This window comes from Dendropsophus ebraccatus, chromosome 14 (assembly GCF_027789765.1).
Source record: "Dendropsophus ebraccatus isolate aDenEbr1 chromosome 14, aDenEbr1.pat, whole genome shotgun sequence".
NCBI classification, from domain to species: Eukaryota; Metazoa; Chordata; class Amphibia; order Anura; family Hylidae; genus Dendropsophus; species Dendropsophus ebraccatus.
The window spans coordinates 65512689-65527901 of NC_091467.1; the positions used below are offsets into that span (position 1 = coordinate 65512689).

The 15213-nt window shown below is 44.2% G+C and overlaps 1 protein-coding gene across 1 annotated transcript; it reads right to left on the minus strand.

Annotated features, from left to right (window-relative positions):
• Positions 1–2571: 2571 nt before the first annotated feature.
• LOC138772472 (oocyte zinc finger protein XlCOF22-like) lies at positions 2572–6926 on the minus strand. Its single transcript, XM_069952888.1, has 5 exons — positions 6882–6926; positions 6427–6576; positions 6037–6216; positions 5824–5947; positions 2572–4001 (listed from the first exon to the last, which is right to left on the minus strand). The coding sequence occupies exons 2-5, from the start codon at positions 6502–6504 to the stop codon at positions 2815–2817; spliced, it is 1569 nt and encodes a 522-aa protein (XP_069808989.1). The 5' UTR covers positions 6505–6576; positions 6882–6926; the 3' UTR covers positions 2572–2814.
• Positions 6927–15213: the final 8287 nt, after the last annotated feature.

Genomic DNA, 15213 nt, shown 5'->3' on the forward strand with positions numbered 1-15213 from the left:
ACCATCTCCCCATCATGTACTGTGCCCCCTCACTTGTGTACTGTGTCGCCGTCTCCCCTTCATGTTATATGTCATCCTCTTATCTGTAGCAGAACTACAACTTCCATTGAATCAAGCACTCGAACATTGGAAAATACTCGACTCGAGTAACAAGCATTTGAGCATTTTAGTACTCGCTCATCTCTAGTGAATACTCTTCCTGCTTATCTCAAGGATACGAAACATCTTTTACAGATTTTAAATCAGATTGAGTGGAAGTCACACCATATTATTGGAACTTTGGACATCATGTTCCTAAATACTGTAGTAAAACACAAGAACAAACCATATTCACTGAGACAACAGATGGCGACAACTTTGTCCTGTCCGTTAGCGGAGATTTATTGACGACGTAAATTTTTATATGGGGGGTCGTGACACCTTGAACAGTTTTTAAACAATATAAATAAATGAATAAAAATGCCTTATATCTGCAATTTACACCCTCGTATAGATTCACTTTTTAGATCTCACTATCTACATACAGAACAATCGGATCCTCACTAGAACAAACTTCATACATATGACCAGCTGCCATCTACCAATATGGTTGACAAACATCCCCCAAAGTCAATTTCTCAGATTGAGGAGAAATTGTTAAGAAAAAGGAAGAATTCTTAAAGGAAGGGAATCAACTTTCAATGAAATTCATATCAAAAGGCTACGGTGTAGAAGAACTTAGAGAAACCATTAGAGAAAGAGAGAGAAACTATTGGAAGAACAAAAACAACATGAAAACTATGAAAAAAATCTAGTGTAACAGAAAAATAAAATAAAAGTCATTATACTTTATAAAGTATAATAAAAAAAAAAAAGATTGGGAGAATATTTACCGAACTTTCCATCATTTCTTTAAAAAAAAAAACACAAAAAACTTGTTCAGTGAAACATAACTAGGTCATATATAGTATATTTATAGTATGTAGCAATATGCATGGATCCACACCAATACTAACCCTAGGGATGCATCCATCTTCTCCCAACACCTTTGTACTATTATGTCACAAGAACAATAAAAAAAAAAAGTCTTGGCATTGAAAGTTTTCAATGGGACTGATTAAGGGTCCATTTACACAGAAAGATTATCTGGCAGATTATCTGACAAAGATTTGAAGCCAAAGCCAGAAACAGACTATAAACAGGTCATAAAGGAAAGACTGGGATTTCTCCTCTTTTCAAATCCATTCCTGGTCAAAAAGTCAGGAACTCCAAAGCAACCTACCGTCTCACACCCCAAAAAACTATACCAAATTTTGGCACTTCCATGCTGTGACCACTGAGGCCAGTCATGGTGATGTCCACTCCAAGAGGAAGACCAGGGTGCCGATAGGAGCCTTAAAGGGGAACCCTGGATAAGAAAAACTTGTTTTCTATTAAAAGTACATTAAAAGTTATATAGATGTGTCTATACAATGTATTACCGTAATGATTCACCATCTCTGACCAGCCAGAAGCAGGTGCTAAAACGTCACTGAAATTAGGGCTATGTTCACACACGTTGAAATGTCATTGCAGTACTGCAGCGTATTCACAAGAATGATGCAGTAACACAAGTAAATGATGCTAAGCGGCAGAGCCTTATTGTGGGGCTCAACTTGAAAGATAACAGATGCTTGATCATAATATGTGCGTGGAAATGAAAAGAAATTTACTTTATTCCAATATCAGTGTTACAGGTAGAGAATACAGTGTGGTGTTACAGGTAGAGAATACAGTGTGGTGTGTGGTGTTACAGGTAGAGAATACAGTGTGCTGTGTGGTGTTACAGGTAGAGAATACAGCGTGCTGTGTGGTGTTACAGGTAGAGAATACAGCGTGCTGTGTGGTGTTACAGGTAGAGAATACAGCGTGCTGTGTGGTGTTACAAGTAGAGAATACAGCGTGCTGTGCGGTGTTACAGGTAGAGAATACAGCGTGCTGTGCGGTGTTACAGGTAGAGAATACAGCGTGCTGTGTGGTGTTACAGGTAGAGAATACAGTGTGCTGTTACAGGTACAGAATACAGCGCGCTGTGTGGGGTTACAGGTAGAGAATACAGCGTCCTGTGTGGTGTTACAGGTAGAGAATACAGTGTGCTGTGTGGTGTTACAGGTAGAGAATACAGCGTGTTGTGGTGTTACAGGCAGAGAATACAGTGCTGTGTGGTGTTACAGGTAGAGAATACAGCGTGCTGTGTGGTGTTACAGGTAGAGAATACACTGTGCTGTGTGGTGTTACAGGTAGAGAATACACTGTGCTGTGTGGTGTTACAGGTAGAGAATACAGTGTGCTGTGTGGTGTTACAGGTAGAGAATACAGAGTGCTGTGTGGTGTTACAGGTAGAGAATACAGTGCTGTGTGGTGTTACAGGTAGAGAAACATGGATAACTCCTTTAATAAAAACCTGTTATCAATGAACCACAAGTCATCGGGGCAGTCCCTGGTGTGTTCTGTGCGCTTTGATTGACAGATATCTCCCATTACCCTAAAACAGGGAGGAGTGTATCAAGGCTGATGGGAAGGAGAGAAGGCACCAGGGAAAGGCTCTGTGGTTCGGGCAGCATTAAAGTAATTAACATTTAAAGGCTAAATAAAAGACCTAAAAACATGAGAACACGGTTTGAATCAAACGTTTATGAGCAATTGGTGACAAGTTTTATATATTAAATAAAATATTGTACACACATTTCAAATGTTTTCAATTTCAGTGTGTAATCTGCAATGGATCTGTTCTATGGATTTACCAGTCTATAAAAAGATCACTTGATTCCGCAAGTTATTTTATGTCTAACAAGATTAAGAACACGAAAACAGCTTCTCCCCTGTGTGATTTCTGATGTGCCTAAGGAGGTTTGATTTATTGCTAAAACGTCTCTCGCACTCTGAACATGAAAATGGCTTCTTCCCTTTGTGAATTTTCTGATGAGTAATAAGGCTTGATCTAGTGCTGAAACATTTCCCACATTCTGAACAGGAAAACAGCTTCTCCCCAGTGTGGGTTCTCTGATGTATAACAAGTGAGTTTTTGTGGGTATAACATTTGCCACATTCTGGACATGAATATGGTTTCTCTCCTGTATGAATTTTCTGATGGAGAACGAGAAGTTTTTTGACGGCGTAACATTTTCCACATTCCGAACATGCAAATGGTGTCTCTCCGGTGTGAGTTTTCTGATGTATAACAAGAGATGATTTAAGGCTATAACGTTTTCCGCATTCTGAACATGAAAAGGGCTTCTCCCCAGTGTGAATTCTCTGATGAGTAATAAGAGATGATTTAGTGCTAAAACTTTGGCCACACTGTAAGCATGAAAAAGGTGTCTCCCCAGTGTGAATTCTCTCATGTGTAATAAGAGAGGATTTATTGCAGAAACATTGCCCACATTCTGAACAGGAAAATGGTTTCTCTCCTGTGTGAATTCTCTGATGTGCAACAAGAAATTTCCTGCGAGAGTAACATTTGCCACACTCTGAACATACAAATGGCATCTCTCCTGTGTGAGTTCTCTGATGTACAACAAGGGTTGACTTAAAGCTATAACGTTTACCACATTCTGAACAAGAAAATGGCTTCTCCCCTGTGTGACTTCTCATATGTGCAACAAGATTGGAATTAGTGCTGAAGCATTTCTCACATTCTGAACATGAAAATAGCCTTACCCCTGTGTGAATTCTTTGATGTATAGAAAGAGATTTTTTGAGGACATAGCATTTTCCACATTCTGAACATGAATATGGCTTCTCCCCTGTATGATCTCTTTGATGTACAACACCTCTTCTGTGAGTTTTCTTATTCTTAACAGTCTGTGCATCAGAACATGGGGCCTGTCTAATAGTATCAGATGACAGATCTTCGGTGTGAAGGGCTGAGGGTATATCCGAAATAATTTCTTGGTCTTCATTTATATCTTCTGTGATAACACAGTCATCTGCCTTGAAATCTGAGGATATCAGCTGTCCGTCCAAGCTCCAGGTACAATCACCTGACAACAGTAGAATAAATAGGCTCAAAATTAGGAAAAGGCATAGAACAAAATGTACTTGAAGGGGAACTCCACAAAACGCTTTTTTCTTTCAAATGAACTGGTGTCAGAAAGTTATATAGATTTTTAATTCACTTCTATTTGAAAATCTCAAGTCTTTCAGTAATTATCAGCTGCTGTATGTCCTGCAGGAAGTGGTGTATTCTTTCCAGTCTGACACAGTGCTCTCTGCTGCCACCTCTGTCCATGTCAGGAACTGTCCAGAGCAGGAGAGGTTTTCTATGTGGATTTGCTACTGCTCTCGACAGTTCCCGACATGGACAGAGGTGGTAGCAGAGAGCACTGTGTCAGCCTGGAAAGAACACACCACTTCCTGCAGGACATACAGGAGCTGATAAGTACTGGAAGAGTGGAGATTTTTTTCTAATAGAAGTAAATTACAAATCTATATAACTTTCTGACCCCTATTGACAATAAATGACAGCGTGTAGCAACAACACAGATTTTTCAAAGTAATGTCTATTACCTTGCAGTGGCAAAAGGTTCCCAAGGCACACACACCCAACACCACTCACTGTCATTTAGTAGTTCTCTAGAATCAGCTGTGAAAATAACAACCAGTTTGGGAGAACTGCAATAAGCAAACCCGCAGACTGCTCTACCGCTATTCAGTTGTATCAGCACATCGCTGCCCATCACTGATACAATGGAATAGCGGAGTGCTGGCAGGAGGAGGGGAGCCCTGTGCTGCCACTCGGTACTCCCTCTGTTATGCAGAGCAGTGCAATTATCTCCCCCTGAATTACACAAGATCCAGACCTGACCAGTGGAGGTCAGAGCACCGGAGAGAGGAAGCCAGGAGAGGAAAGCATAACTAAAGGGGCAGAGTAGTACGGGATGTGTTCCCCAACCTGTGGCACTCCATGATGCAGAACTACAACACCCATCACGTCCTGCAGACAGTTTGTGATGGAAATTGTAGTTCTGCAACATCAGGAGAGCTACAGTTTGGGAAACAGTGATTGGAGGGCAGTGGCACAGTACATTAGAGGGGACAGTGGCACAGTACATTTAAAGGGACTGTGGCACAGAACATTAGAGGGGACAGTGGCCCAGTACACTAGGGAGAACAGTGGTACAGTACATTAGAATGGACAGTGGTAGAGTACATTAGAGGGGACAGTGACACAGTACATTAGGGAGCACAGTGGTAGAGTACATTAGTGGGGACAGTGACACAGTACATTAGAGAGCACAGTGGTAGAGTACATTAGGGAGGACAGTGACACAGTACATTAGGGAGCACATTGGCACAGTATATTAGAGGGGACTATGGCACGGTACATTAGAGGGGACAGTGGTACAGTACATTAGAGGGGACAGTGGTACAGTACATTAGAGGGGACAGTGGTACAGTACATTAGAGGGGACAGTGGTACAGTACATTAGAGGGGACAGTGGTACAGTACTTTAGAAGACGGTGGCACAGAACATGAGAGGACAGTGGCACAGTACATTAGAGGTGGCATCAATAAATTACTTTAAGGGATACAGTGGCACAATGAAGTGATTAAGGGGGTACCCTTTCTTCAGTACACAATTTTTGCTTATTTTATCTTCAAAATGTGTTCCTAATCACTGCTGTCAGGGTATACAGGCATATCACCTCTGCAGGGAAGAAAACAAGCAAGGGAGGGACAAGGGAGTGGCAGCATTAGACACAGCAGAGATAAAACAGATGAGTATACCATATTTTTAATTTTCTAACAATTAAAAGCTGTATTTTCTCTCTTTTTTATTTACTTAGCTATGCCTCTATTACCTGGTGATGGGAGGGGCGGCTGATCCTCCATCATGGCCTCCTTGTACTGATCCTTGTGTCCTTCTACATACTCCCACTCCTCCATGGAGAAATAGAGCGCCACATCCTGACACCTTATAGGAACCTGACACACACAATGATCACACAGTCATCCCCCCCATCCCTTCATAGCCTTCCTGTATAATGTCCCAGCATTCCCAGCAGCCTCCTCACCTCTCCAGTCAGCAGCTCCACCATCTTGTTGGTGAGTTCTAGGATCTTCTGCTCATTGATTTCCTCATGTATCAGGGGGTGAGGTGGGGGCCCCGGGATTGGGCTCAGGGTTCTTCCCCATCCCTCACACACAGGGGCCCCACAGCGCCCACTAGAGGTCTTCTTCACCACTGTGTAATCCTGGTTATGGAGATACAGTAATACATCTCACTACATACATTCCCAGAATCCCCCTCACCTCTCCAGTCATATCTATCTGTTATTACATAGAGAAGAATGGTGTCATGTGACATCACTCCCAGAATCCCCCTCACCTCTCCAGTCATATCCATCTGATATTACATAGAGAAGAATGGGGTCATGTGACATCACTCCCAGAATCCCCCTCACCTCTCCAGTAAGCTGGAATAGTATCTCTAGGGTGAGATTTATTATCCTCTCCGCCATCTTGTCTCTCTTCTTCTCCATCTTTGACGGGTCATTAAGGACAAGTATTTTATATAGACCGAATCCACAGAGGATATCCTGTATTGTAGGAACCTGAATAGAAAGAAGATGACACAAAGTATAAACAAAATAAAATTACTAGAGATAATAAGAGAAAACATTTGCTCCTTTAGTGACCAATATTGCTGCTGGGGAACACCCCAAATTTAAAAGTCTCCCCCCCCCCCAAAAAAAAAAAAAGGATACAAGTGATTCAATAATTTATTTTTATTTGCCATCAAAATTTTCACAAAACTCATCCTCCTTCTACTGAAAGTTACGTCTCTCTGGATGCAACATTGCGAAGACGAAGGGGTTAATAATACCTCGTCCCCCTGGTGACCTGACTGTCCACATACCTGACCTGCAGGGTGTACAGGACTGTGTGGCTGCTTACAGGACCTGTGATGATGTCACAGTCATGTGATCGGAGAGGAGGCATCAGGAGATCACATGATCAGGTGCCATTGTTCACAGTAGAGTAGCTCTCTGGTTACAGGACCTGCGGTGATGTCACAGTCATGTGATCAGTCACATGGCAGGGAGGGGTGCAGACCCCCCCATTCCTGTCATGAATGGGATCTGCGCACATTATGGTCTCATTTCATGTTGGTATCCAAAGAGACCCGAATTTCTAGCTTAACCCCTCCACGTCCTTTTTTTTGCAGTGCATTGTGGCTCAACAACGTACAGTTACATCCTGAGTTTAACCCTGCTGTTCTGTTGGGTCAAAAATGACCGAATTTAAATTATATTTTTTAAAATATTCATTATGCGGTTCTGAAACTTGTGGTTCATTGACTTTTCCTCATATGAGGGGTTCTTACTAATAGCAGTTTTTATTCATTTATTTTTTGTTTATTTTTTTGCTCCACGTCTTTTTTTACTCTTGTACTGTTTGGTCAAAAATGACCGATAGCCTTTTATACTAATCTCCAGCCATTTAAAAAAAATAAATAAAGGAGTTATAATAATCTAATTTTGAATTACATCTGGCCCACCATGGCTACTATATAAGAGACTATGGGGGAGTCCTAGCTACTATATGAGACTATGGGGAGGGCTGGCTACTATATAAGACCCTATAGGGGAGGGCTGGCTACTATATAAGACCCTATGGGGGAGGGCTGGCTACTATATAAGAGACTACTGGGAGGGCTGGTTACTATATAGGATACTATGGGGGAGGGCTGGCTACTATATGAGACTACTGGGGAGGCCTAGCTACTATATGAGACTACTGGGGAGGGCTGGCTACTATATAGGAGACTATGGGGGAGGGCCGGCTACTATATGAGACTACTGGGGAGGCCTAGCTACTATATGAGACTACTGGGGAGGGCTGGCTACTATAAAAGAGACTATGGGGTTGGCTGGCTACTATACAAGAGCCTATGGGGAGGGCTGGCTACTATATAAGAGACTATGGGGAGGACTGGCTACTATATAAGAGACTATGGGGGGAGGGATGGCTACTATATAAGAGACTATGGGGAGGACTGGCTACTATATAAGAGACTATGGGGAGGACTAGCTACTATATAAGAGACTATGGGGGAGGGCTGGCTACTATATGAGACTACTGGGGAGGGCTGGCTACTATATGAGACTACTGGGGAGGGCTGGCTACTATATAAGAGACTATGGGGTTGGCTGGCTACTATACAAGAGCCTATGGGGAGGGCTGGCTACTATATAAGAGACTATGGGGAGGACTGGCTACTATATAAGAGACTATGGGGGGAGGGATGGCTACTATATAAGAGACTATGGGGAGGACTGGCTACTATATAAGAGACTATGGGGGGAGGGATGGCTACTATATAAGAGACTACAGGGAAGGGCTGGCTACTATATAAGACACTATGGGGGAGGGATGGCTACTACATGAGGCTACAGGGGAGGGCTGCCTACTATATAAGAGACTGGGGGAGGGCTGGCTACTATATGAGACTACTGGGGAGGGCTGGCTACTATATAAGAGACTATGGGGTTGGCTGGCTACTATACAAGAGCCTATGGGGAGGGCTGGCTACTATATAAGAGACTATGGGGAGGACTGGCTACTATATAAGAGACTATGGGGGGAGGGATGGCTACTATATAAGAGACTATGGGGAGGACTGGCTACTATATAAGAGACTATGGGGGGAGGGATGGCTACTATATAAGAGACTACAGGGAAGGGCTGGCTACTATATAAGACACTATGGGGGAGGGATGGCTACTACATGAGGCTACAGGGGAGGGCTGCCTACTATGTAAGAGACTATGGGGAGGGCTGGCTACTACATGAGACTATTGGGGAGGGCTGGCTACTATATTAGAGACTATGGGGGAGGGCTGGCTACTATATAAGAGACTATGGGGGATGGCTGGCTACTATAGGAGACTATTGGGGAGGGCTGGCTACTATATTAGACTATTGGGGAGGGCTGGCTACTATATGGGACACTTGGGGGGCTGGCTACTATTTGGGCACTATTGGGAGGGCTGGCTAATATGTAGGGCAGTTTTGGTTGGGTTGGATACTACATGGGGCAATATTGGGGGGGGGGGGGGTTGGCAATTACATGGGTTGGGGTTTAATCATGTCACAGCAATTTATCATGTCATTTATCATAGTACACAGTGCTGGGAGATGCACACCACTGACAGTGCCAGAACCGCTGCATTTGCGCTTCAATAATTATCAAGTTTGGCCCGCGACTTTGTCCCAATTTTTCAATTTTGGCCCACTGTGTATTTGAGTTTGACACCCCTGCTCTAGATCAACTCATAGGCACTTACACCTGTAAACGCAAAACTAATCGGTGGCCAATGGTTGTTTTTCATAACATTCTTGATGTGTTGGTGTACAATGCCTTTGTGTTATGGAGTGAAATAGACCCAAATTGGGACAAAAGTTGGGGAAATCACTGGTTAGCCCATATATTGAACAAAGTAAAGTAACACCCAGAGATAACGGAGCTGCAGCCATTGTCCATTGGATCCAACAGCATGCTGAAGATAGTGAACCAAGAGCTTCCGCTACCTCTGCCACGATACCTACGGCCTCCATCAGCATTGCAACCAGCCTAAAACGGAAACGATGCGCCTTCTTTCCAACATCAAGTAATCACAAATCAAATGTGATATGTTGCAAATGTGCAAAGTACTTATGCAAAAGACATGTAAATTATACTTGTGACGAATGCAAACAGTAAATTTAGCACCTTGAACCTTATTTCACATTTTATATAGAAAAAAAAAAAAAATTTATTTTCTTTGAAAAAATTTTATTTACATACAGTTTGATGTTATTAATTATAGTCTACAGTTTTATAAAGATTTTTTTCGTGCAAATGTGCAATATGCATGAATAATGCAATAAGGCCATAAGCCCGGCACGCGCGCTCATAGGAGAGTCAGATGCTCATAGAGAATGAATGGGGAGTCCGATGCGCCGTCATTCTCTATGGGCATCGGACTCTCCTGCGACAGGCTTCGGGCGCTCAAATCTCACTTACCCGCCCGGCTCAGGAAGTGGGACCCGGCACAATGAGGTAAGTATAGGGGGATCTAACATGGGGTCGGGAGCCTGTCACCCCGGCATGGGGGGTGACAGGTTTCCTTTAAGCGTTTCCACCTGTCTGAACTTGGTCCTATTGCTTTGGACCATTTGGATTTTTTCTGCTGTTGGGCTATCAGAAGGCAAAAGAGAAGCATGTTCAAAATTTGTCTCCGATCTTTCTTTTTAGCTCTTTTGGGGTAACCCCTAGACAGCAATGGATTGTAAAGTTCCTTAGAATTAGATTGATCTGTAAAGTCCTTTTCAGTACTGTTAACTCTTCGTAATCAGAGGCATTGACTATACGGTATAGCCTGTTTCATATGTAAATGATGAGAACTTTGGTAGTGGAATAATCTATTACATGCTGTAACCATAGGTGACGATTTTTTTCATTCTCTTTTTTAACCAGTAAATCTAGAAACTCCAGCTCACACAGGGCCACCATTGGCATGAATCTCAAATTTATCAGGTGTGTATTATTAAAGGAGGAGTGAGGGGAACGTAATAAAGAACTTATATTCACTGCTCCCCATGCCCGCTCAAGGGGCACTGGCCGGCATTCTCCAGCTCTCCCCTCTTCCGCCTCACGACCCATTGATGGATGCCCTGCTCAGTTAGTACATCTGGTCACCTCCAATAAGTTTATCTCTTCCATCCTTCCTGTAAACATGAACGTCCAGAACAGATGAACATCCAGAAAACATGTTCCTTATAGTAATAGGAGTGTGTGGGGTAATCCACATCTAGATATCTATAGTGGCAGTTTACCTCTCAGAACAAAGGGGACGGGCAGTGAAAATCCATTACATCCTAGCTAATATCTATCTACCCAACACCCACCAACTTCAGACCTTAGATCCTATCTTGACAAAACTTGATGAATTTGCTGAGGGCACGGTGATAGTGGGAGGGGATTTTAACCTGGCCATTGATCCGAGTCTTGATGTTTCCAGGGGAGTGTCTAGTATACCTAGAGCATACCTCAGGAAGTTCACCCGCCTTCTCCAGTGCCATCAGTTGATGGGCAGCACACCCCGATGGGAAAGATTTTTCCTTTTTCTCAGCAGTTCATGACGTTTATTCCCGCCTGGATTATTTTTTCATTAAACACGCAGATCTTCCACAGGTGCGCACAGTGGTAATCGACCCAATCACATACGCTGACCACGCGATGGTCCGTATGGAGATGGTGTCCCCCATGTCTCTTCCCCGACATTGGCACTGGAGGTTAAATGAGTCACTCCTAAGCGATCTAGCAGTACGGGAGGCGATTAAAACTGACCTTGTCAATTACTTTAGGGAAAACAGCCCCACAGATACCTCCTCACTTTCGGTGTGGGCAGCTCATAAATGCGTTATCAGAGGCTCATTTATTAAACACGGAGCCAGATTAAAAAAGGAACGGGCTTTGGAGTTTGCCAAACTCATAGCCCTGGTTGAGTCTTTGGAGAGGGCACATAAAAAATCCCATGACCCCGTGGCGCTGGCGGACCTCATCGTGGCTAGAAAGAAACTTAAAGACAAACTGAACTTTAAAACTAAATTTCTCCTTCTTAAAGGACGACGTCACTTCTACGAATTTGGCAATAAAAGCAGTAGGTGCTTGGCGAGATCGCTGAGGGAGCAGAGACTGAGAGCCTTTGTCCCGGTCGTAGCCAACGGTAACGGCTCTAAGACCACTGACCCCATTGGTATAGCCGCTGAATTCGCGACTTTCTACCAAAAACTTTACAACCTCCCTAAGTCCTCAACGGACTTATCCTCGGCGATCCGCCAATACATCACTGAATCGGGACTGCCTAGCTTGACAACAGATGTTATTGAGGCCTTGGATGATCCCATCACGAAGGAGGAATTAGCCCTGGCCTTACAAACGATGCAATCCTCCAAGGCCCCAGGTCCGGATGGGTTTCCGGCCTCATATTACAAAAAATTCGCTGACCAGCTCCTTGACCCCTTAGTGTCGGCACTTAATTCGGTCTCTTCGGGAGATCTGCTGCCTTCAGACATGTCCTTTGCCCATATAGCGGTAATACATAAGGAAGGGAAGGACCCGGTGATATGTTCTAGCTACCGCCCGATCTCTCTACTAAACTTAGATTTAAAATTGTTTGCAAAGGTCCTAGCCTCCAGACTGGCCCCCTCCCTCCCAGACATAATACAGGATGATCAGGTTGGTTTTATTCAGGCCCGTGAAGCCAGGGATAACACCACTAAGGTTATCAATGCTATCCACTTCGCACAATCTAATAGCGTCCCTCTGTGCCTGCTTTCTACAGACGCAGAGAAGGCGTTTGATAGAATCAACTGGCAGTTCCTATTTTCAGTTCTAAAACATATAGGTCTGGGGCCTTCTATGCTTGCTTGGATCACCTCCCTGTACTCTGCTCCCACGGCGATGACAAAGGTCAATGGGGTGTTCTCGCAACCTTTTTCGATTAATAATGGCACGCGTCAAGGCTGTCCTCTGTCCCCATTGATCTTTGTCCTTACCCTGGAGCCGTTGCTGAGGAGGATCAGAGCTAATCCGGACATAAAGGGCCTCTCTATGGGACCTCACTCGGTGAAACTGGCCGCGTATGCGGACGATCTCCTGTTCTTCATAACCTCCCCCCTGACTTCTTTCCCCAACCTACTGGAGGAATTGGGGTTGTTCTCCAGCCTCGCTAATTTCAAGATTAATTACCAGAAGTCATTGGCTCTTAATGTTTCCCTCCCATCCTCCTTACAATCGTCACTGGCGGACTCCTTCTCTTTCCGATGGTCCTCCTCCTCTATTAGATATCTGGGTGTGTGGATCACCAGGAACCTATCTGATTTGTATACCCGTAACTTCCTTCCCTTATACAAGACACTCCATGATGACTTGACCAGGTGGTCCAAAGGTCTATACACCTGGTTTGGTAGATGTTCCATATATAAAATGAACGTACTGCCCAGACTCCTATACCTCTTGCAGACCCTCCCGATTAAAATCCCTAACCAATTTTTCCGCCTTCTTTCCAAGGACTTAACCAGGTTTATTTGGGCAGGGAGGGTGCCTAGAATCTCCCGTACGCTCCTGTTCGTACCGAAACACAGGGGGGGCATTGGTCTGCCGAATATCAGAGCTTATTATGAGGCCTCTGTGTTGCAAAGAGTCCTAGACTGGCACAGACATGCTGACCTTAAACAATGGGTCAGATTGGAACAAACCTTTACCTCAGTGCCTCTAACGTCTCTTCCCTGGATCCACCCTGCGCACCTGGGGAACTTATCTCGCCATCCCTCTATAGGCCCGACGCTGGTCACCTGTCAAAGTGTGCTCCCTAGGGAAGACGTTTCCCCCAAACCTTCCCCGCTTTTTCCAGTTCTGGGGAACCCGCAGTTTGACCCTGGTCTCTCCGGACCATTTAGGTCATGGCGGACGGCAGGGAAATACCGAGCGCAGGATTTTCTTTACAATGGCAGGTGGCTTACCGCCCAGGAACTGTTGGAGGTGAAGGAACCGGTTGGTCTTGGTTCCTGGCGAGTGAGACAATTATCACACTTCCTGAGGTCTCTCCCAACTCCATCTGGGTTTGCTCGTTCTCTTACATCTTTTGAAACAATATGCATGGGGTCTGACCCACTGCGACACTCCCTCTCTGTATTCTACTCTCTCCTTGTCTCGCCTCCTGACGACTTTCGCCCTCCCTTTGTGGCTCAATGGGAAGAGGATCTAAATATTTCAATTACGGACAAACAGTTGGACAGGGTGTTGCAATTTACGCATAAATCCTCGATTGCAAGCAAATTTCAGGAGGCGGGTTATAAACTGTTAGCTAGGTGGTACTACGTCCCTGTGAGACTGCATAGGATCTTCCCGGGGGTACCCCCGGTTTGCTGGCGATGTGAAGTGGGGGAGGGTACGTTGCTTCATGTATTCTGGTCCTGCCCGGTACTAAGGCCCTTCTGGGAGGAGGTTCGTAATATCATTAGCAACACCTTACATTATGAAATTCCTAACACTCCCGCTTTCTTTCTACTGCACCTGTCAGACATCCCCATTAAACGATACAAAAAATCCATCCTTAAATTCCTGGTTAATGCTGCTAGAGCCTGCGTTCCAGCTCATTGGAAGTCAACTGTCCTGCCTACTGTGGGTCATTGGATTCGCAAGGTGGAGGACATACAGAGACTGGAGGAATTGACGGCCTCTTTACAGGAGCGTTCTGAGAAATTTGCTTCAGCGTGGACGACCTGGACCATCTTTGAGGGGTCCCCCGAGTATAAGCAGTTCCTAACAATCTAAGGATGATGGTGGCTGGTCCGGGTGTCCTGACCCCTCCCTTCCCCTCCCCTACCCCTTCCCGCCCTTCTCCCCTCCCCCCCCCCTTTTTTTTTTTTTTTTTTTTTTTTATGTTTTATTGGTTCTTGTCCCTCTTCCCCCCTCTTTTCTTTATCTTTAAAAAGTTTGAAGGCTACAAGGGTTTCGTGGCCTTTTCTATTCAAATGTTGGTGCCCATTGACTGTGGGCGGTTATTGTACCTATGTGTTACGCTGTTCTCCAAGTGTCGATCTTTCTGATAGTCTGTAACCACCCTTATTTTCTTTATGATAAACTCTGATAAATAAAGAATTTTAAAAAAAAAAAGAAAATCCATTACATCAGGTCCCATCATCTGTCGATGGAGACTTGGGAGGCCCCCATAATGTCCATTATCTTTGTAAGATTATATTACTCTCAGTCTTGATCAAGCACCTATGTACTGAACTATGTACACACTTCCCCATATAGCATATACAGTACCTGGATCTTTATTGACCACATGTGACTATCCATATTGCCAATACCTCTGTACCGATCTCTGCTTACAACCTGTTTCTTATATGTAATTGGGCTCTGATCATGATCCCAGACTGTTACACCAGCTCTCCCTCAATTTTGTAGTTTCCGGGCAATAGCCGAACATCTAAAGGATAAAAAACCTCTATCCAACCACAGGAATATTTAAGGAATTTAAAGATATTTATTATTTTGAAATATTGATATGATATCGGTCAGGTATCTGGGTCGTATATCCCTTCTAGGTAACAGACATACTGTCAGCTTAGAAGGTGAAGGAAGGTTCTGTATTGTGTTTCTGTACTTTCTGGTTGAGCAGTCCCCAGAATGC